This window comes from Ambystoma mexicanum, chromosome 3p (assembly GCF_040938575.1).
Source record: "Ambystoma mexicanum isolate Mex_15411 chromosome 3p, UKY_AmexF1_1, whole genome shotgun sequence".
NCBI classification, from domain to species: Eukaryota; Metazoa; Chordata; class Amphibia; order Caudata; family Ambystomatidae; genus Ambystoma; species Ambystoma mexicanum.
In genome coordinates this window covers 286852422-286875704 of record NC_090925.1, presented here as the reverse complement: position 1 = coordinate 286875704, position 23283 = coordinate 286852422, and the positions used below count along the sequence as shown (strand labels likewise).

The 23283-nt window shown below is 45.8% G+C and overlaps 1 protein-coding gene across 9 annotated transcripts in view; it reads left to right on the top strand.

Moving 5' to 3' along the window:
• KCNQ2 (potassium voltage-gated channel subfamily Q member 2) overlaps window positions 1–23283 on the top strand; it is a 533237-nt gene that overhangs the window by 366524 nt on the left and 143430 nt on the right. For all 9 annotated transcript variants that reach the window (XM_069650812.1, XM_069650810.1, XM_069650809.1 and 6 more), the window contains exon 8: window positions 9894–9988. In XM_069650812.1, coding sequence (XP_069506913.1) covers window positions 9894–9988 — 95 coding nt within the window. The remainder of the gene's footprint in view (window positions 1–9893; window positions 9989–23283) is intronic.

Sequence of the window (23283 nt, the reverse complement as noted above, 5' to 3'; positions counted from 1 at the left end):
AGATGCACTCTCATCAATTTCCTCTGGTGTTTCCTTACAGCTGTCAGATGCTATGTTTCAGCAGCCCTCCTGATGTTCATTCGCTCTGTCCCCTCCTCCTAGTGCAGTCCCCCTTATATAGCAGTGATGACACCACCAATTTTACAATCTTGGGGAAGTACCCTGCAATAGTTCTGCAACTAGGATTGGACAATTACCCTTCTCTCTCCTACCAAATCCAGATTCCCTCTCAGGATTGGTTTAGGGGTCTGGAGCAATATATGGCAATTCCCATTTGTAATCGTCATTTGTTCTCCTTTCAAATCTTTGGCAAAAGCTAGTTATGTATCAAAAACTTTGTGATTTACTAGTAACTGCCATAATAAATATATATTCTGTTTCTGGTAATCATGGGACATTTAATCAAACAACAGCTGGGTCCGCACCATTTGCACGACTGTTTGGCAATTTTCAGCCATTTTCACAAAAAGTATAACAGTTATGAATATGTGATTTATTACCCATAGTCCTAGTTTTTCCCTTGACCGGTTCACCATCTCTCATACTTTGAACCTTTTCAGATCAGCCAGAAACCCATTTTAGATGGCTATTACAGATCACAGAGTCACAGTGGATGAATTAAGTATCTCCACAATCGCCTGGAAATTACATAAAAAATAACACATACATGTAATGTGTACGACGTATGGTTGCTGAGAAAAAGGTGGAAATGATAATAGTCCTTTCAAATTTATTGTGAATCTTCATGTGGGACAAATGGCAATTCTCTTGCCTTCAGGCCATATGGTCTCACCGGGTCAGCCTGTAACCAGCGTTTTTATTATTCCCTTTGTGTTTGCAGTTTGCTCTTTGTAGTTGGTTGGCTCTATTTTCACACCTTTTGGTCATGCTTCAACCAAGGAGAACTTTCCCTGCAGTCACTGCCTTTAGGGCCAGCAAGTCTGTGGAACACTGAGCTTTCCACACCTTTAGCAGGATGCTTTGTTGCCTTTATAATTAGCTGGGGGGTGTAAAGTCCAGACCTGCAGTTGGGGACTTCCTTGTGAAGTGTCCCACAGCAAGCAAAGGGGTTTGTCCCTAGTCTACAGAAGCTTTTCCATGGAAAACAAAAGGGCCTTTTCTTTTCAAATGTTAGCAGGGGTACATTTTTCACATTTAAACTGCAAACACTCATGGAAAGTCGTTTTGTTTCATTGTTTACAAATCCTGCTTTCCAGGTAAAAGGGACCTTTGATTTTTTTTCTTCCTTTGTGAATTAAAATGGTGCTTTTCCTTGGGTAGCAACAGGTAGGCCTTTTTCACCTGGCCCTTCAGTTTTCATTTGCAATCACACATGCAAAGCCATTCTTGGTGTTAGTGTTAAAAAATCCTGTTTCTCAGGTGAAAGGGACCTTCAGTTTGGAGCCTTTGAATGCACACCACAGTAGACATCCAAGTAGATCTGCTGTCTGTGAAGTCCACAGAATTCCAGTACAAATTCATCTGGCCTTCATGACAACTTGAGGTACCGAGATAATGAAGTCCCTTGAAAAGTACAGGTCATAGTGGAAAACAAGTACTGCTGTTAAGCCTCACATTCTTGCAAGCTTCTTCATGACATGGAACCCACAGCTAAGAGGGGAACATCTTTTTTGCCATGAACCTATACAATGGTAGTAGGAGGAGTGAATCAGTGATCTCCTCTAAGAGCCCAGGTAACTCTAGATGCTGTTATGGGATCATGATGGACTTCTCTTTGTTAACTTTGACGCCTAGTTTCTGAAGAAGGGGAAATATTATACTCAGGTGATAGAGAAGCCCTTTTATGCTCCATTACACAATCAGAAAATTAGAGCAAGTTTACAATATGCAGGTAGTAGAATGACTGCTGTGTCAATCAACCTAAGAACAGGGTCAATCGGAATGTTCCTGGAGACCAACACCTGTTGCTTTCATCAATATGTGCATAGATCTCCCGGATGTCCAGCGCACAACTAAAAAGGTCTGGGCTGATCCAAGGCGTATGACATGCCTTCCAGACTACAGCAGACCTGGACCATTTACATGTATAACTGAGCACATTAGGAGTACATAGGGTCAATAGGCAAGACCAGGGGTGATGTATCAAGGGTAAAACGTATTCTCTTCCTGCAAATTTGAGAATACCCTTCTAACTTCTTTGAGGGAATCTACATGGTCAGGATACACAGGTTTGTGTGCTTCATCACACCCTCATTATTGCCATTACTGGAGAAGTCTTTCTTTTCAAGTGCACTCTGTTATCAAGGGAGGGCCAGGCTGCTCCTAGTCACAGTCACAAAGGTAACCCTAATAGTGGTAGCAAAGACCCTGACAATAGAGGACAACAGAGGACTCATTCTGGCTCTGAAGAATGTCTGCAGACTCTGATTGAAAAGGGATCAGCGTCAGCTTCAGATGAGGCCTCCGGGCAGTCCTGAACAGGCATATAATATAGTCCCCTAATTCCGGGGTCTGCAACATGTGGGTCTTCAGATGTTTTGGACTATGACTCCCATGATTCATCATTACTGACTATATGTGATCAGACTGATGGGAGTTTTCGTCCAAAACATTAGGAGAGACAAGGCTTGTAGACCCCAGCCCTAGTTATCTTTTAGTGAAAAAAAAATCAATTATCTAAATTGGGAAACTGCAAAAAAGCGACCTTTCAATCACTTTTTTAACTGATACCCAACACTCGAATCGAATCAACCAACTTGTGGCCCACTAAAGGCATGAGGCTTTAGGACTACCAGGCCGAGAACTGAAGAAAAGCTGCAGTGCACCTCATTCAAGCTCACAGGAAGGGAAAGCAGTGAAAAGATAGGACGGATCCATCACTGGCAACAGAATCCAGGAAACAAAATAGATACATGCTCACACTAGTAGCAGGTCGTAAGGATCGGGACATGGCCATGAAAGAAAAATGTCACAAGCATCCTTTTTAGGAGGCTCAAAAAAGAAAGAAAAAAGGATTACCAGATAGAGGAAAGGGGCACACATAAAGGGAAAAATACTGGGGTCAGAGCTGAACTGAAGGGGAATTCCCAAACTGAGGGAGGATGAAGAAGTCCATACGAATGCAACCACAGAATCAGAACAATGACAGAAACACATACACACACACACTTAGCTAGCGAACAAAGCATTTCAAAGTGGGGTATTGTAAGTGTTTATCACAGCGTAGGTGATATTTGTTCTCGATCCTCTGACTCTGACTTTGTGGCATCCAACTGAGAGTGCCAATTACATGTGTTCACGCTTACTGCCAGCTCCCAGTGAAATAAACCCAGGTCAATATCTCCATTGAAACTGTAGAAACAATAATACTGCAAACAAAACAAGAGATAGCAACAATATCCATCCGTCTAACTCTCCCTCCTCTAAAGTTCACTCATTACTACTGATCCCTATGGCTGTAGAAAGCACCGCCCTGTGCCACAAGGAGGCACCCGATTATGGGCACTGCCTCGTATTAATAGATCTTAGGTGCAAATTGTAATTGTTTTTTTTTATAACACACTTAATACCCAGAGGTTTCTAACTGCTGACCCGGGATCGAACCTGTGCTGTTTGGCATCATCTTGCTTTCGAGGAGAGTGCGTTGCCCCTGAGAGATCCTCCCGAAACAAAGAAAGTGGAGACTGCAAGGATGAAACTACTTTTACTAACATAAAATACCCCAATCAGGAGCCAGAATGTGCGCGTTACTCCCAAATAAATCATCTTAATTCAAACTTTCAAATAGAAAAATAACCTCTATAATGGAAGCATTGCCTCACATTCAGATGGCCCTTGGACACATAACATAATGCACGTGTTGTGAGCATAGCAGCGTTGGTGCAGCCTCGCAACTGGCAGCAGAGCATGGTTTACAGATGCCACTCCTATGTGAGCATAGGAGGCCTTCCCAGACACAATCTAGGAGGACCTGTTCATGGCAGATAAGCACAATTAAGGACCACCTGAAGGCTCTGAGGGGGCCGCCTTTGCAGCTGGGTACTGAAGCATGGCTGAACACCTCCAGGAAGCTCTGTTTTCTTCTCCTCTGGCAACCTATGAGATGAAGGAGGTGACACTGCGGGCTAACTAACCTCTGTCATTTGATTCCTCGGCCGAGAGCAATCCGTGCAGCATAAAGCCTGCTATTCCCAAGGCCCAAGGCCAACCCACAAAGGCATGAGATGGGGAGAGGGCTGCTGCTAGCTTCACAGAAACAGTCCTGCATTATGTTCCTGGAGCAGGGCGAGCAGTATTAGTTGGAAGACCCACGTGACTATGTTGCAAGTCATACCAGGCTGGACTACAGACCAGGCCCTGGCAGCATGCGGCACCTCTCCTATGAATAGCAAAGAGGCATTTTCCCCATTGGCTTGAGGCTGGTTCAAGGGACTCCAGCAATTTGTTCGCCTCTCAGATGTCAGTCCATTGCCACCTGATCGGAGGGGTGCGCTGAGAATCCCCCAAAACCCTTTGGCAGAAAAACTGCGAAGGAAAAGCATGGTTGGAAACTGCCGGTACCTTCATCCCCGACTTCCTGACTAGGGGCCTCATTACAACCCAGGCGGTAAGTTACCGCCTGGGTCGTACCTTTACCACCATGGCGTAAACTACGTTTACGCCATGGTGGTTGGCGGACTTACCGCCCCATTCCGAGGTTGGCGGGGCGGTAAGTCCCCAATCCCCATTTACCCTTCCCCATTCCCATTTTTGCCCCATAGGGCATAATGGGAGTGGGGAAGGCGTTAATTACGCCACCGTAAATTACGGTGGCGTAATTAACATCAAGGTCCCTTAGCGCCATGGATTTTAACACCTGCTAAAAGCAGGTGTTAAAACCTCCATGGCGCTAAGGGACCTCGGAATCAGGCGGTAAGGGTCGGCGCTGTTTACGCCGCCGTAAACCCCTTACCGCCTGAGTCGTAATGAGGCCCTAGGTCACTTGATTCCTAGGGCATACAAACAGCAGAGAAACCCGCCAAACGATGGAGAAAATCATGGCCCCTGGACAGTCATGCACCCTCCCGCTTACGAGGCATTCAAACCACTCCTATGCAACACTAGTGAGCTCGTTTGCAGTCCTGTTGAGTGCATTAGACATGCAAAATACGGCAACCATACCAACTTGAGATTTCACTTAGCATGTATATTCAAAGCTACAGCCCTCTCTGGGGATATTTATTAACTCCATATGCACTCTAAAATCAGCTTTCAGGGCAAGGGGTGGAGCACTGACAAGGTGTTCTGCCTTGCCCCTCAGAGACCCTCTGTGCTATTCTGCCCAAACATGGAGTCCTCTGTCTCTAGTTACGCCCTGTCCTGTATCTCTAGAACCAGGTGTGGTAAGCCATCACATTAGAGTTGTCCCCCTACACCAATGCTTTCCCATGGGTGGCTGTGACCCGGGTCTCCAGTTATCCCTTTCCCATCCATAATCACCAGCACACGCACGTTCATGACCCACGTGACCAAACCAGAAGACATGCCTCCCTTTCACAACATCCGAGGTGCTCTTCTCTGTGCCCTGGAGTCCTGCTGAAGTGTTTCTGTGAAGCAATGAGAGCTTGCTCTTTACTTGTTTTACAGGGGGTACTAGATGACTGCCACAAATCTCCACCTCCCGGGTCTGCAAAATTTGGCTGAGAGAAAACGGTGACCCCACCTTCACAACGATCGGAAGCAATGTTGCACAGGTGAGGCCAATAGAACAACCCAAATTCAAGTCCCGTAGGCAGTCATAGTCAAACTCCCCTCCCCTACTTACCTTTTCGTCAGCCACCGCCGCCTCTCCTGTACTCCCGCGGCATCAATTCCATCCCTCTAACACAGGTCCGAGCTGATGCTGCAGGATCCCTTTTTCTTTTTTGTTTACTCCCCCCCCTTTTTTGGGGCCCCTGCTTTCAATGTCAAGGAAGTGGGGGACACCCCTGCAAGCCCTGAAATCCATAATAACAATCATGGAGAGCGGGGGGAAACCCCCACAACGCACGCTCCTCATTTTTGGTATTTTGGGATTAGTTTTTTTAGTACTGGACGAATTTGGCCAAATAGTCCAAACTTTTGGGTGTTTCCTCAGATCAGTCACGATGCGTCCCAGTCTTCTGAACTGCTCCGAAGTCTGCCAACAGATTTCCTTTCCATAGTGTTCCACTGCTCTATGCTCACCACTGTCCATGTCAGTGAGACCGGGGTATCGGGTGCCGATCCGACTCGCCATTACAGTGCTCTGTCAATGTAAGACAGCACAGAGATGCTGCTTATAATTCGGTACTCCCGGATTGTATGATATGGGGGGGTGACACTATCGGTTGGGAGACTAATGTATCAAAAAGGAGAAAGATAGGTCAACTACCCCTTCTTTTGTCCCTAAGTTGCAACAGGTCAGAACAAAGACAATCGGAGAAGTTAACAAATTGTTATGCCCACCACTCTTTGTTAGAAAAAATATCATCTTCATTTATTTTGCTGCATTTTATACAACATTAAAAACTTTCAAGACAAACTATTCATATACACCTAATCACATATATTACTCAACCTGTGCACTCGCACTTACACTCTACTGATGCCTGTGCACCATAGTATTGGCAGCAAGTGCCACAGGGAAAAGAAGGAAAAAATCCAACCACAAATGTACACAAAAAAAAAAAGGGGGATACAGTCTAAAATACTGTTCATCTGGGTTGTTACTCTGCTTGTTCAGGGTGGACTGAACCTCTACTGCAAGCAAGTCCACCTTAACGAGAAATATTCGACCACTTGCAATGTTTAAAGTAGATTCAATGGAAACACAAAATGGTAATAGTTTCCACAATTCTAGTCGACATACGACATACCAACCAGACCATACAGCACCATGAGGGTGAACTGTAGGAGGACTGTTGGCCGAAACATATGTCGACTAGAAAGAAATCGACAAATTCTCCCTCGTTGGAAAATCCTGCGATGGAATCTTCCTAGCGCTATGACGCTCAATTACCCGGGGGAATGGCCGATGTAATTGAGCCAGGTATTACATAACAGAGTGTGCAGCAGTGAAGAGTACACACTTGAGGTCATTTTCCATCAGGCATTACGCAAAAAGTGTATGCCAGATTTTCATTGGTTTGTGTGGTGGAGCATGGGCATGGGGTGGAATTGCAGTTTAGGCGACCCTTATCATCTCAATACAGATCTGCATGCATTACTGCCAGCATCCGGTTTTGATGCAGGTAGTAATTAATTAATGACATCCTTTTCAGGCGGATTTCATCGGAATCCACTGTAAATAGTCCCTGCTATGTGCAAGGACAGGCATCATTTACACAATATGGAATATGGGCAAAAAGAAGGAATGAAGGCGATTTCGCCTGTTTTATGACTTTATTTTGCACTTTATAGTAATGATGACAATTGCACAAAGGGGATCTTTTTGCATGCAAGTACAAACGGTGCTCTTACAAAGTGTTAGAAAATTGGTGCAAGTGTTGCAGAGACACCGAGGAGCCTGCAATCTTACTTTTCCACATGTTATGTTGATTTAAACCACGCACCGTTACCACCCAGTAGCAGTCTCCAGGCGCTCACGTGGCTCTGCAAGAAAAGAGGGTGGGTGTGTTAGTGAGGGTAAGGTAATAGCATAGGTTCAGAACCAGGAGAAACTGCTGTCTGTGTGCATTGTTTTGTGCGTGGGTTGGTTGTGCGGCCTGGCTTGTTGTAACCGTAAGGGTAAGACTCAGTGCCTCGGATGTGCACTAGTGTTTATATTGGGTGTGTGGGTCGTGTGCGGTTAGTGTGGAAGTCGCTGCGTTAGGGCTTTTTTAATGTGAGATGCACTGGTATTATTCCACATTGGCCCAGCGCAGCAGACCTAGTTGAGGCATATCTCCAAAATGTCTGCTCAGGAACTGTTGGGCCCACCCTCACTTACAGTTGGGAAAAAGGTCACTGCCTTTCAGGTTTTCTGGTGTGAACACACTTGATGTAGGATTTAAGGGCTGCTGAATTGTTTGTCATTGTCCATCATGTGTGATCACGAGCATGTCACTATGCTGGCTACTCTTCCTTCGGATGACATTCCAGGCTGAGAGGTGAGTGGGCTTCTTGCCTCGCACCTTAGACCTATTCTTATTTCTTTTGGTTGGCCAATGTTTGACAAGTGGAAGGGCTGGGTGGGATCCAGGTATGGCAGGGGTGCCCTCTCCCTAGGTTGTGGTCAGTGTACCACCAGTAGGACCTGGGCAGGACTGGTTACAGTGCTACTAGGAAAACGAGGTAGTGGTCCTGCCACTCACTGGGCTCTCTCACTGATGAAAAAGAGCGTTCTCATGATACCAGGCCATATGTGGTTGTTGGGTTCTGCCTCAGTCTTTTTGCTGTTGTTTTTATTGGTCTTTTATACTGCAAGGTGTAAACACAATTCATACCTCTAATAATACTATCAATCAATTTGCTACCACTAAAAGGTAATAAAACAATGACATGACTGGTTATTTGGTGGGGGGTGCCTGTAGGCTTTCCCCATCAGTCTTTTGCTTTAGGTTTGGAGTTTTGCCTGGGTGGTGTGTTGGAGTTTCACTTGGCGGGGCCCTGCTTCTTTTTGGAGTTTAACTGGCTGGCATTGACCATGATGCGGGAGCAGTTGCAGGGTAGCCAACATTCCCCATGGCTGTTTTCTATTTGGGCAAAGAATGAGAGATGGGGAAGAGTGGAGGATTCGTCATGAATGTTCTTCCCCTGGTTCCTTTTATTTATTTTTACTAATCTGCCCTTTGCACTAATGTTTCATTACATTGTTTCTGCAGCTTGATGTGTCATGGGTCTCTTGCTGTTTGTTGAGGCATGCTTGCGAGAACATGTCTAACTTATTTCTGAATGGTTGTTTTCTCTTTCTGAGACTTCCTGCACAGAAAAAAGAAGGAAAGAAAGAAAAACAAATAAAGAAACGAAGAAGGAAAGAAAGAAACATATGATCGACAAGGGACTTAGAAAAGAAAAAGTGACATTAAGAGCCAAGATCACAATGCTAGGTAGAGTAGCCGAGAATTCAGTATATTTGTGATTTTACCGAATTTATTTCACCTAAAGATGAAATCTTAGAATTCTTTTTTCTTCAAATTTATTTTTTTTAATGTGCAGGGGAGAACCTCCAATCCCCCACTTTCCCCTATCTTATCCTATCCCTTTACCCTACCCCATCTATGTTTTAAAATGTACCCACTTACCCAACCAAATTTGAAGATAAAAAGAAATTGAAGATTTCTCATTAGGTGAAATTGGATTCGGTGAAATGTATTTATCCCGAGAATTCAATCCAAGCATACCCAAAAGAATGGTCGCATACACAACTATTGTAAGCATAGCAATATAAACTTTGTTAGTCTCAGTGACATGCCAACCCTCTGTATCTCGATAGCATAAACTCGTGGTTTTCAGGGGCAATCCAACTCATAGGAGCTACATTTCTACTTCTTGTTGGCAGAAAGTATGGTCATGGCTTGGAGGCAAACTTGTTTTTTAGATTTGTGGAGTCTATTGCTATAGAGAATTGATTCCTGGAATCCTTTATCTCACCAAGGTAGAGCTGAACCAACACCAGATTTCTGACTTGGAAATCAGCACCTCTGGAGCAGTGACATCCCAGAGAAATCTCCTTTCAAGGAATTAGATTTCAAGAGTTTACCCATCCCCTTTACTCTGGAGTGAGGCACTTTGAAAACATTGAGTGATAGATGTTTGCTACATAGAAATAGGGGGTAATGCCCCCCCCATGAACTTCTATTTTGGTGCTAACCACTGACTAAGGTGCTGGGCAGTTTCTTGGCTTCTGATTTTGATTCCGGTAACTGTGTTAACTGTGGTCTCGCTGTGGCAGGAAACACCAATGAGCATCTCTCTTCTCGCCCTTTCCACAGGCTGCTTGGAGATTCTACGCCACCAACCTCTCTCGCACAGACCTGCACTCCACATGGCAGTACTACGAGCGTACAGTGACCGTGCCGATGTACAGGTAACACCAAGCTCTGATAAACGCTGCGCCTGGCCCTGATGGGCTGCCTAGCAAGTTGTGCTCCTCGTCCTCCTCCTTTCTTCTTTGTGTGATCCCCAGATGAGTCCAGGTGGAACCTTGTCCAGGGTCCAGGCCTAAGAATTGCAAATCTTTGACAGCAGTGCCCTCGCTCGGCTGGCCACAGATCATTCCTTGCCCAGCCACACACCTCCCTTTACATATCATGTGGCACTGTGGGCATGATTTACAAAATCCCATTGAAAAACACTTTGTAAATCAGGGTCTGCTTATGTGACCGACAGGAATGCATTTTTTTACATGTTCCATTATTTTATCACAGCAGTTACATTTGGGTTAAACATTCCTTCATATGCCTTTATTTTAGTTATTTCATTTGTATACATTTAATTGTCCCTTTCATGTTTTGTTAAGTGTCATGAAATGTCATGATTTTAATTTTCTCTTTTTTTGTTGCCTTTTCATGTGTTTTCCCCACATTTTCTTTCTTTGCGTCCTCTTTTCATTGCTTGTAGCTTTGTGCTGTGGCCAACTACAACTTGTGAAGAAAACAGTCGCTTTGGAGACTAGGTAATGTCACTGCATCTCATGACAGATATGTGTGTGTTTGGACAATCTGCTCTTTCAAGGTTTTTTCAGTAACCCGTTCCCCAGATTCAGGATCGAAGGTCCATCTCTGACTTTTCTCATGTTAGTAGTTCGTTGCCAATCATGGAGAGCAAATGACCAGAATAGTATGACCCAACCACAGCGTGAGGATTTTTAATGCAAACCTATGCCTAATAAATGTAATTGCATTCTGCTTCCCACTGCTAAGTCTCTTTAGAGGCTTGTGAAATAAAAGGTGTATTATTTTGTTTCTCACCTCACCCCGTATATTGTGTACCAACCGTATCTTCCTGCTATGTCTGACTGGTACTCCTCAAGCCCTTCTGTAACTTCCTGCTATGTCTAACTGATAGTCCTCAAACACTTCCTGTTTGGTATAAGCACTTACTTCATGCCCCAGGGTTTCACTTCCTGTTCAGGCATTCACTTCCTGCCGTAGAACTTCACCTTAGGAGGAGACTGCTCCTCTTCTTCACTTCTTGCTCTTTTCTCAATCTTTCCAGAAAAAGGACAATCCACAACAAATGGATAGAGCAAAGACGTAAAAAGTAAAGATATACAAAAGGGCTGTGAAGATTGCAATAACGTTTGTGGGGAAGGTGCTTGTTAAATATACGCAACAGGGGAATGATGCTCAGACGTAGAAATGCAAGCGGAAACTGCTAGAGTCCACCCACATATCCAAAGTCACCTGTGCCCCTTCCCAGGGTGCCACTAGTATTTTTTTCTTTTTGGCTCCTGGTCTCTCCCATTTCCCTACCCTCTCCCAAAACCCCCTTAGCCTCCTTGATAACTCTCTCTCCATCCCACTCTACCAAATTACCTGCTTGCCAGCATCCTCCACCTTTTTTGTGTTTTTTAAATGATATTGGGAACCTGTAAGGTGCACACTGCCATCTCCTACCAAAAACAAATTCTTTAAAAACTATTTGCACGTTGGAGGGAGCCCTCGGGTCCAAATAACTATTACCCACTTGTTTCAGGAGCGTACAGAACCAGTAATGGCCCGTATCCCTTATAGAGGCTGTCGCTAGGCTCAGGCTACCTTAACTCGTACTGGTGGCCTGTTACCAGCTCTGTACAACCCCACATGTGTGGTGATTTCTATAATGAACTTCCCCTGGTGAACAATTGAAACAGTATATCAACGTAGCGACCAAGCACAATGTATATGTTAATCAATTAAACACATTGGGCCTCATTACAGGTCGGGCGGTCCGGAATTAACAGTGGTGGTAAACCCGCCGCCACTGTTAATTCTGGACCGCCCGATCCCGAGTCCTGCAGGTGGGAGGGGATGTTCCCGCCAGGTCTGACCTGGCGGGTTGAACACCTCCCGCCTGCAGGCGGACGTGGAAACACCAGCACCATCACGAGATGGTGCTGCTGTTTCCACTTCCCCATTCCCATTGAGTCCTATAGGACCTATAGGACTCAATGGGAATGGGGATTTACACCATTCCGCCTCCTGGATTCCCAGGACACCAGGGTCGTAATGGCCTGGTATTTCCTGGAGTCATGGAGGCGGAATGGTAATAAGAGTCCGGCGGTAACCAGGTGGTTTTACCGCCGCAGTTACCGCCAGACTCGTAATGAGGCCCAATGTATTGTTCTTAGAACAGACAATCTTGAAAATAATATTGAATTTATATTGTATGCAGACAGTAATACAATTGATTTTTAGAAGAACCTGGTGATTTAATTAGGCAATGCACAGTATTCAGGAAAATAGATGATGTGATACATAAACAAACACGGATGCAATAATATCTGAACAGGGTAATGGGCTTGCAATGAACGATAGCAAACATCAGAAAAGAGGGTCATTAGTTTTGCTATCCGCCTGCTTGATTGCACTGGACATTACTGTCCGAAGGAAGATCCTTAATTTTCATAGAGGGTTGAGACATGTCGGTTGTGTTAGTGTGGCGTACAATGTTTATTCCATGAGGCTTTTTAAAGATTGTATGATATTCTAAGAACATGATGTTTTCTTTGCTGGATTCACATATACAGTGCAGTCTTTTGTATACTGATATTATGTTTCAATTGTTCACCAGGGGAAATTCCTTAATTAATTGGCAATTTCCAACTCACGGTTATGGTCAAATTCACTGAGCTTCACTTTTCTAAATCTATCATGATCCCTCTTCCCTTTCTATGCCTCTGCTTCACTTCTCGCTCCACCTTCCTCACTATTTATTTCACTCTTGTAACCTGTCCCATTCCTCATTAAGCGTCAGTTTCCCGGTTCCATGTTGAAACCCTCGATTTCAAGCTAAACCCTTCAATTTATTTGCCTTCACGTAGAGTTCCAAACATGCAGAGGCACCCTCTTCCATTAACACTTCACCACATGTCCAGCTCTCACCTCACCACATCGACTCTCCATCACTTTCTTCCCAATTTTTGAAACTTAGTGCTCCTGCTGATCTTTACTTCCTGGTGTGGAACTCTTAGGGATGTTCTTCTCCTTAGTGTCCAACCACATCTCTGCCCGCCTCTCCTAGGGTTAAGATCCGAGTGTATATTGAGGTTGCTGCCTACAGTGAGCACAGTTGTTGCCTGTAATAAAGATGACCGTGTGGTTTATAAACAAGCTGGGGATTGTTTATAGCCTATATAGTCCCATAAAGTGATGGTAGAAGATGGTCATCGCTACTGATGAAAGAAATATTCACAAATGTATAATAGGATTACATTTTGTCTGACTGCTCTTACAAGCTGGATTTTCATAACTGAGGGGCAATTTGATTTCTTCCATGCAGAGAGGTGTTATTAACTGATGGGTTGTAAGCAGTAGTTCAGATGAGGAATTTGCCATATTACATAATTAGTGTTTGTTTAGACGTTAGCCAATGTTGAAACGCTAGAAATCAGTGGGTTGGTGACATGCTGCAAATGTTGAAATTGAATGCTCCAAATCCTTTACCGTTACCGCCACTCGCTCCGGTGGAATTCATGCTAGATTATGAGAGGTGGTAAGAGGGTGTAATCCTCCTTTAGGGAGTCCATAGGACTCCCCAGGAATTGTTTATGTGCATTTATCATGAGTGGTAATTCCACATAGTAAATCCGTGGATTTGTTGTCTTAAAGTGGAGGATGTGTCTCCAGCTCTTCACTTCAAGGTAAAAACGTCTCCAAAAGTGGTAGTAAATGCGCTACTGCCAGAAAAAGTGGCAGTCACAAAATGTCTGCAACTTTTTTACTTCTCAGGTGAACTTGTGATGGGACTCCTTGTCTTGTAACCATCCTTGGTGAGTTTGGTATTGGCTTGCTTAAGTGAACAGAACAGTACTGATTCTATCTTTGAATTAATTTTTAGTTCTTTGAGAGTCAGTGAAACATGATGGTGGAGAAATGGGGGCTGAGACTGCATGCTTAACTGGAGATTAGTTCCTTGAGGTTCCTCTGCACGCTTTCTGGCACTAACCCTTCTCTGAAGTGGCTTGCTAGTAGAGGAGGTCGTCATTCCTTTAATGTAATATCCTTGTTCTTGATCAACAACTAGAGGTTTCTGTGTCATGATGACAGCAAACTCTTCCCCTTGTAGCATCCAAGGAATCAGTCAGCAGCCTCAGGAATATGTAAACAGTTTCCACTTAATTTCTGGACTCATACTGAGGGTATCATGAGGAAGCTCTGGATAGTCTCCCTGCCCCCTACAGCCAGAATATTTTATTTTAAAACCCTAATTGAGAGCAACAGTGCCAAAAATGGCAGTGCCCTGTAGTTGTGCAGAAGAGACATCAAGAATTCCGACGAGATCTAGTTCCCAAATTTCCCTAAAAATACCGAATGGAGTCTCTGTGGTACACTATGCAATGGGTCTTCATGCTGCCAACCGTGCCAGCCTGCAACAAATGTTGCTCGCTAAATGCTGCTCACTCAATGCTGCTTGTTTGTGCACCTACAAGTCCCTCAACCTTTGCTCCTTGTCTAATGATCATCAGTGGGTCTCCCCGAACCTGCACTACTGCATCCCCTCCTTCAGCACTGCATCCCAGCTCCCACTGTTTTTCTTTTAGGGAGTTCCCCCAGAAACTCCAGGTCAGCTGCCTTTCTTTCTAAGGATCTCCCCTTGTGGCAAAGCAACTTCCGGGGCACCAGTGGTCCAGGGATGGACATCGGTTTCTAAACCATCAATCAGCCCCACACCTCTAGTGCACCAGAAGCGATCCGAACAGATTGGAATGCACGTGAATTATAAGACCTCCTTATCCAATTTTGGTAACGTGGACAGAAAGACAGGCTTATCTCCACAAGGTCATGGATCGTTGGTTAGTTGCAACACAGCAAAAATACAATTATTACCCAATGATGAAAAGGGACTGTCCAGTCAAGATGGTATAAAAATGTCTACTTTATTATTACTACAACAGACAGTTCTAACACACTACAAATATGACCACCGTGTAAAGGAAAACAGAGGACAGGCAGTTTCACAAAGGAAAAGGGATGCACTCTGGATACTGACAGGAGGGTAGCTGGTAAAGTAATAAGTCTTACAGTTCAAGGTTATTCGGTTTCAGCACCAAGAGGGAAAAGGTGTTTTAACTGTCTCTAGGGGCCTTCGGAGAAGGACCAGGGGGGCATAACCAAAAATGTACCTGGTCATGAAGAAGTTCTTGGTGCTCGACAGCGTTGAGGCGGATGCAGGTCGCTTCACAGCCTTTGAGACAGAGTTAGTGGTGGAAGGCAGCTGCGGGTAACAGGCGGCAGGGAGTTAGGCAAACAAGGCTGGATGGATGTCTGCAAGCTCTCCGGTGTGGCGGCCAAGAATCGCTGTCTCTGTGCTGGTTGGCAGATCTGGAATGCTGGTCGAAGCGTCTCAGATGGCTCTGATGGCTGCAGTGTGACAACAGTCAGCAGTGCAGCCCTCGGCGGTTTGAGGACTCGACTGTCTCAAAAATGTCCTTAAAAGATGGAAGCTGGATGAGGCTTGTGTGGCTCTCCTCCTAGCTTCTTTGCAGGGCTTGTGTCATTTCAAGGCAGATTGCCAAAGCTAAGGAGAGTGTTTACAGGCAATGGCCTTATCCTTCGTTCAGATACTCTCCAGCACTTCCCACCTAGGAAACTTGCTGTGCTGGCAGAACCTACCAGGGTACGCTGTCTGCTGGCTGGGTACCAGTTCTGGAGCTGCTGGACGTGTCCCCTGAGTCTGGTGTCTCCCTCTGTTCCCTGGGAGAAGTTTAGGGGAGGGATCTTGCTTCCCTCTTGGAGCTCCTGGCCTTTCTTCACTGGCGGAAGATGTAAGGTAGAATGTACCTTCAGCTCAGGCCAAAATGAGTCCTTCTTACTCCTTTCAAAGTCTTCAGATGATCTGCTAAGTGAGGGGTTCAGCCCTCTTTTAAAGCCAAATGGGGCCCAGTGATTGGTGCAGGCTAATCCCACCTAAATAAACCAATCCTGGGTCCCCACAAGTGGTTGAAGTGAATGATTAGAAGTAGTGGAATTATATTCCCTACTGGTCTGCACCGCTCCCCACAAACCCCATCACCACCCCCCCTACCATGCACAATACAAATCACAAAACACACGTGCCTGCTGTTTAAGGGAACGTCCAGTGCAGTGCACTGAAAGTGCAAGTTTCAACTTCTTCCTACACTTTTATTTTAAAACGAAACCGTTCCGGAACGGTTTCTTTTTAAAATAAAAGTATAGGAACAGTAAAACGTAATTAAAGGAATTAGAGGAGCACCACTCCCAACTGCTCCCGCCCACTTCGACCACTGGTCCCTACCTACAATCTTCTGTTATACATGAGGCCAGGACGAGAGTGCTCTGCAACAGGACAGACAAGGGGGTGACGGAATATCCCTAAATCCCATCCATTTCCCTGTCTGTTGTAGCTCAAAGTGTCTCTCTGGTCAACTGAGCCCTCTATGACTCTTGATTAAATCGCAGGGTTCCCTTGAAGTTTGTGCTGGCAGCAGACTTCCTGTCTTCCCCAAACCACATTCCTCTCCCATTTGAAACGGGTCAGCTCTGCAGGGGTTTGCCTACGGTAAATAGTGTACCCAGACACGCGTTCCACTGCCTTTCATACAGAGGGGTGGGAACTAGCTTCAAGTTGACACATTGCATACCAAAGGGGTGTTAGCCCCACCTTTCCTGTTGTCTATTCCATCAACCAAGTCCCTTCAGGGTTGGTTCAATTATCTCTCATTGGTATGCACTGCCACCAGCCAGAGGACAAAAGGAATACAGATCCATGGAGCCGTTGATATTTAAAATATACTGCTCACAGCTGGAGGAAGGTGTGCCTTCCCCCTTCTGGAGATGCTTTGATGTACACAGGGCTGTCACATTCCAACTGAATGTGACAGGGGAAGATGGAGCCTGTAGTCTGTGTCTTCCCGGAGTATATGTGACTATGAGTTTTGTGCAGGAAGCAGATGAAATGGGTGTGGAATGGCCGCACACATTTCTCAGTGGTTGATCTCCCATCATTAATTTTCATTATTAAAAAATCAAAAAAGCCCAGGCGGGCGCTCTTTCCCCGTGCGGATGGTGAAATTCCTCACATCCCTGATCCTTCTATACTGCGTTTTGTGAGTAGCTTCCTGACCTGAAACACATGCACCCACCTGCAAGCCCCACCTCCTTTTTGCCCCTTACTGTCTTTGAGGCCCTCTGTGCAGAGATATGCATGGCTGTGGGATCCTGTGTGCACCCCTTTCTGCATGGCAGGCTCTGCCTTTGTCATCAACATGGACATGGATTTAGTTGTGCATCGTTTGGTCTGTGCGGCTTTCTGCGCATGCTTCATTAACCTGCAACATATGCGTTCCATGGCACAAATGGCTAATCCCATGTTAGGGGTAGGGTATGTCAGATGTCACGATTCTTTTTTGCATGCTTTTAAATAAATTGTTTAATTGTATAAGCATAAGCATTACTCATACAATGTGAGGAATTCGACCATCCGCATGGTGGGCGTGTGCTCGTCTGGGATTTTTTAAAATGTTTAAGTAAATGGATGATGGTAGACATGCCTGAGGAAAATGTGTGGGGCTTATCCACCCTCATTTTCATATGCTTACACCACAAGAAACACATAGACCTGTGTTCTCCGACCTGCACAAGCCTACAGGTATAATCCTCCCCTGTCATATTTAGTTGAAATATGACAGGAGAGGGGAGTATGATGTCATGCCAAGGACCAAGATCTGGTGGCAGTGATCAACATACCAATAGAGGGCACTTCAAACAGGCCCTGCAGAAGCTAACACATGAGGCAGGAAACCCAACAAACCTTTCATATTTAACTGTGCCAACCTGGAGACAGCTACTGCCCCTCATTATCAATAACAGGGAATTGACATATCTGAGTCTATTTTTGCAGAAGACAACCCCACTAGGGGAGGCCCTATTCATAAAATGCAAGATTGTGTTTTTTTTTTTTTTAAAAGGAACCACCCAGGGTGAGCCATTAACCGGAGTGACTCTGATCACAACAGACAAGAAATTAGTTGGGACCTAGTATCATAGGGGACTGACCCAGAACTCTTTCTGTTGAGAGAAGGGTTCAGCCATATTGGTTCTTGGACACCACTTGTTTCTGTAGGACCCCCAGTCCCCCTTACCTTATACTGTTGCAAAGCACTCTGGTTATGACCTCACCCAGACAGAAACTTGTTGGTAGGGACCCCAGGCTTGGTTCACTAAGGAAGACTCAGCCTGCATAAATAACTGTGGCACACTTGGCTGTGAGAGAGGGCTGGAGCCCGTCTTTCAGGCAGATCATCTGAGGACTTCACATGAAGCACAAAGAAGAACTCATCCTTGGTCCATGGCTGAAGGTACAATCTTCCTGACAGCTTCCACCAGTGAAGGAAGGTCAGGAACATCCAAAGAGGGAAGTAAGATCCCTCCCCTTAAATTCTCCCAGGGAACAAAGGGAGAAAAGAACTTGGAGGACCCTCCAGACGCTTCAGAACTAGTACCCAGCCAGCACCCAGTGTGTCATGCTAGGCTCTGCAGCAAGCTCCCTGGACAGGGTGTGCCAGAAGGTCTCTGAACCCGAAAGCAAGGAAAGAGTACGTTCCCCTTGGTGATACAAGAGTTCAGTTGGCATGGTTAAACAACCCAGTGCTGTGTAGTGATGAAAGACTCACTCATGTCTTTCACTCATGTCCCCTGTCTGTTGGGTAATGATCTTCCTGACTCCAAGATAGTCGTGGCAGTCACCAGATCGAAGGCCAAAGAAGCCACCAGATTGGAAACTCTCCACGCCTTAGGGCCTGGAGTGCTTCCATTGGCGGTAGCTCCTGGTCCAGTTCCACAGACTGCTGGGTCACCTACTCCTGTGGGAGAGGCGCCAGTAGCCACTGAGAATCCTACTTTGGTAGCAGGGTACTCAGCGACTTCAGCATTGCCTGGTGCAGCACAGGAGCCTGAGGTGGAGGACCAGGTAGTTTCATACCTTAAGGGCCAGCCCAAGCTGGACAAGTTTAGATCAGCTGGGGGCCCAGATCAGGCTGACTTCTTTAAAGCCCAGAAAAAGTATCCCACTCTGGTGGGCATGTGGACGCAAAGCAGAGGAGCAGGCTAAGGACGAGGACCCTGGACTGTTCAAAGCGTACTGGGAGGATGGACTCCTGTACAGTGAGCCAAAAGACTCTGAGGTAGGTGGCACCAGATGGTTGGTGATTCCCCAATGCCACAGAAAATCCCTTTTGGATTTGGCTCACCAGATTCCTTTAGCGGGTCCCTTGGGAGTGACTATGCCATCTGACTGGTTGTCTGCACACTTTTACTGGCCCCATTTAGGCATAGAGATTAAGGAATTTGTCTGGTCCTGCCTGACTTGTCAAGCTTCTGGCAAGTTAGGCAATGCCACGAGGGCCCCCTTAATTCCACTTCCAGTGGATCAGCAGCCTTTTGAGACAATAGGCATGGGCAGTGTGGTTCCTTGGGATCCCCAAACCAGCTCAGGGAACTGATACATATTTATGGTGGTAGACCACACTACTAGGTACCCTGTGGCTTTCCCTCTGAGGAGCATCAAAGCGCCCATGGTTGCAAAGACTCTGATTGGGATATTCGCCGGTGTTTGATTCCCAAGGAAGGCCTTTCTGACCGGGGAACAAACTTTGTATCTTCATATATGAAGGCTATGTGGGAAGCATTTGGACCCTGACTGAAGGTACAGTCTGCCTTACAACTTCCGCCAGTGAAGGAAGGCCAGGAATATCCAAAGAAGGAAGCAAGATCCCTCCCCATAACCTCTCCCAAGGAACAGAGGGAAAAAAGATCTCAGAGGACCCTCCAGCCGCTTCTGAACCGGTACCTAGCCAGTACACAGATTGCCCTGCTAGGCTCTGCAGCAAGTTCCCTGGACAGGGAGTGCCAGAAGGTCTCTGAACCTGAAACCAAGGACAAGGCAGATGCCTGCAGCACACTCCCTAGCTCTTAGCCGTTCGCCTTAAAGGACAATGCAAACCCTTTGAAGAGGCAGGATGATGTGCAACAACAAGCACCTGCTGCCGTCCATCTTGAAGGCCCTTATCAAGCCAGTCGAGTTCCTTGATCCGCAACCGCCTGAAACGCTGACCGCCGTCAAGCCTCAAGCCTCAAACTACCCCCATTAAGCTGCATTCACTGAATGAACCCAAGACGTCTGAACCACCGCTTCAGAACCACCTATCAGCACTGAGAGAATGATTCCTGACCCAGAGTTGCCATGAAGGCCAGCCTGCAGCTGTTCTCCAAGCTTCGCTTGCAGAACCGTCTTTCCGCCTGATACCTGCTAATGACTCCCATCTCGAACTCTGTCGCAGAAGCTTGAAAAGCGCCTTGAACCCGACTCCACACTATTGAGCACCAATTACAACTACAGCAAGAAGTACATTGTGGTTTTGTCCCCCTGGTCCTTCTCAGAAAGCCCCTTGAGACATTTTAAGACCCTTTCTCCCTTTATATATATAGTGGTCATTAACCATACAAACTACCCACCTGTCACTATCCAGAGTGCAACCCTGTTCCTTCTTCGAAACTGTCTTTTCTCTGCATTCCTTTACAGGGTGGGTTACATTTAGTAGTGTTGTTAGATTGACTGTTGTGATAATAATAAAGTAGATATTTTGATACAACCTTGACTCGACACTCCTTTTATCATTGGGTAATAATTGTATTTTTGATGTGTTGCCAATAACCAACGATCCACAAACTTTAGAGGAGACAAGCCTGCCGTTCCGTCAACGTTACTAAAATTGGACAAGAAGGTTTATAATTTGAATGTTATGCTTGTTTAATCCAATCTGTTCTGATCCATTCTGATGTATCAGAGGTGTGGGGCTGATTGATGGTTTAGAAACCGATGTTCACCCCTGGACCACTGGTACCCTGGAAGTTGATTTGCCACATACAGTGATGCACATATATCAGGAACAAGGCAATCGTATCACATGTTTAGCAAACATTTGATCTCTTTTACAGTCCGAACTTCAATGCTTTCCTTTGGAAATTGGGAACTGACCCAACCCACAATGCCGGCTTTAGGCCCAGGCGACTTGTGTGGTTGCCCGCAGCACCACATTAGCCCTCCTGCCACTCCAGCTGAGAGGAGTCTTTCAAGATTTTCCCTGAGATGGCGTGATGGATGAAGGCGCTCTATTGGAGGGGGAAGGGCAGATTTTCTTTCTTGTGCCCGGCACTACCCACAATACTCACCTTCCTGTTCCTTATATAATTTTATGTACGCTGATTTATTTAAGAACTTTAAAACCAACACCTCACTCATTGATCGTCTAGGCAACCCATTTGCAAACATTCCACAAGTTTGGTTGTCATTTGTCCACAAAGAATGTAAGCTAGTTTGTGCCACGTTGAGCATCCACTTTATATTATGAACCTATCCAGCTGCTATGCTGCAAAATAAAGAAAACCACTCAAACCATAACTTAAAAGGTGTCTTTGAATTCACAGGCTAGAATGATATGCTCCCAACAAAAATAAATAACAAACACATGCAGGGGATCCTGGATAAACCACGTGGTAAGGGGTGCAGTGGATGGGTCGGTGGTGGTGTAAACCCTGATGGGCCGCTGCAATCTGTGTGAATGCAGCGTAATACTAAAGAGGCCCAGACATCTCTGCCTGCTCAAGGTGAGCTGAGCTTGGACCGCTCTGCTGCAGCAGCTCCTGTATCGCATAGATGCCAGGTGGCTCCCTGGAATGCGTGACACTGTCAGCCATATTGCATGCCAGAACCTGGAGGCCAATTCTTTTTAATTTAAGAGAATTCAAATACAACATGTCCTAGCATGCACTGTGCAAAACCATGACTGGGTGGAGGTGCCAGGCTTAGTATCAGGCAACTTGGTGATTACATTATCACACTTCCTTACATGTTACTGGATTAAGGTTGAATGGTCTGTTGATACTCACACGCGTCCATTTGTCGCAAGCATCACTTACTCGCAGTGGGTTACCAAATCTTTGCATGCAATGGAAGTCTTTCAGTTCTTAGCAGTCACCAGTCTTCATGGCCCTGTACATTGGCCTGACCAATGCCTCAGGCTTATCCATAAGCAGTGCATTCAGGCTGCACCAGGCACAGCTCTGGACTTAACCCAGTGATGGAAATGGAAGACATTTATTGGAGGAACTCTCACCTCTTTAGAGGGGCGGGGCTGTGGGAAGGAGGGGGCAGGGCCAAGATATGTGGCCCCTCAGCCAGGTTAAGCAACATAGTGTCTCTTCCTAGTGCCTCATTACGTGCCTGCTGGTAACCCTGCCAGTGCTATCGGCGGGATGCCGCCAGACTCGTAACATTATATCCACACCTGACTTCCCGGTGAAAACGGGAGATTACAAGTCCAGCGGCCTGGGAAGTCAGGCGCCGGTAAAATGTAAGCCCCCATTCCCAGAGTTTCATAGAACTCTATGAGTGTGGGGACTCGGACGCGTTGACCCAGAACATGCTTTTGGTAATACAATGTGAACAAGCAATAGAATTCTCTCACTGGCATGGGACATGTCCCTTGAAATGGGGAGCACCCTCTTAAGAATATGTGCCCTCATGGTTTGTGAGTGCTCCTTTGTTATATGATATGATATGGCATTTACAACGCGCCTATACACAAGTGTTTCAAGGCGCGACGAAACAAGGGAGAGGGAACAGAGGGAGGACAGACAACGATCCTACTAGGCCAGGTGTCATTCAAATCACGCAAGTGCATGGCAAGGGGAAGGAGAAGAAGTGCGAGGGAGAAAGGGGAGAGGACAGTGCAGTACATGGAGTGAGAAAAAAATAAATAAACTGTGTTACGGCCAGCAGGTGGCAAGTGCAAGGATAACTGCCGACACCAGGTTATTAAGGAGGTAGCCTTGCGTCACATTCTGCATTACCAGCTGACAAAAGAACCAGGCAGACGCGGTAGTACCTAGCAGACGCAGAAGTAGGCAACAGCTTTCAATGTGCAGGTGGCATAGGAAAAAAGGAAGACCGTGCCAGTGTTCACCTGGCATGGGAAATAGTTAAGATGTGCCTGTGTCAAGTTGGTATGAGAGCACGCAATATCCAGCTGGCACACAAACAAAAAATAGAAGGTGCAAGCATCCACCTGGCAGAGCAATGAGCAAAAACAAAATGCACACAGTTGCCCATGAATACGAGGAACCAGGTATTGCTTAGCTAGAACAAAAACATGAAATAGCT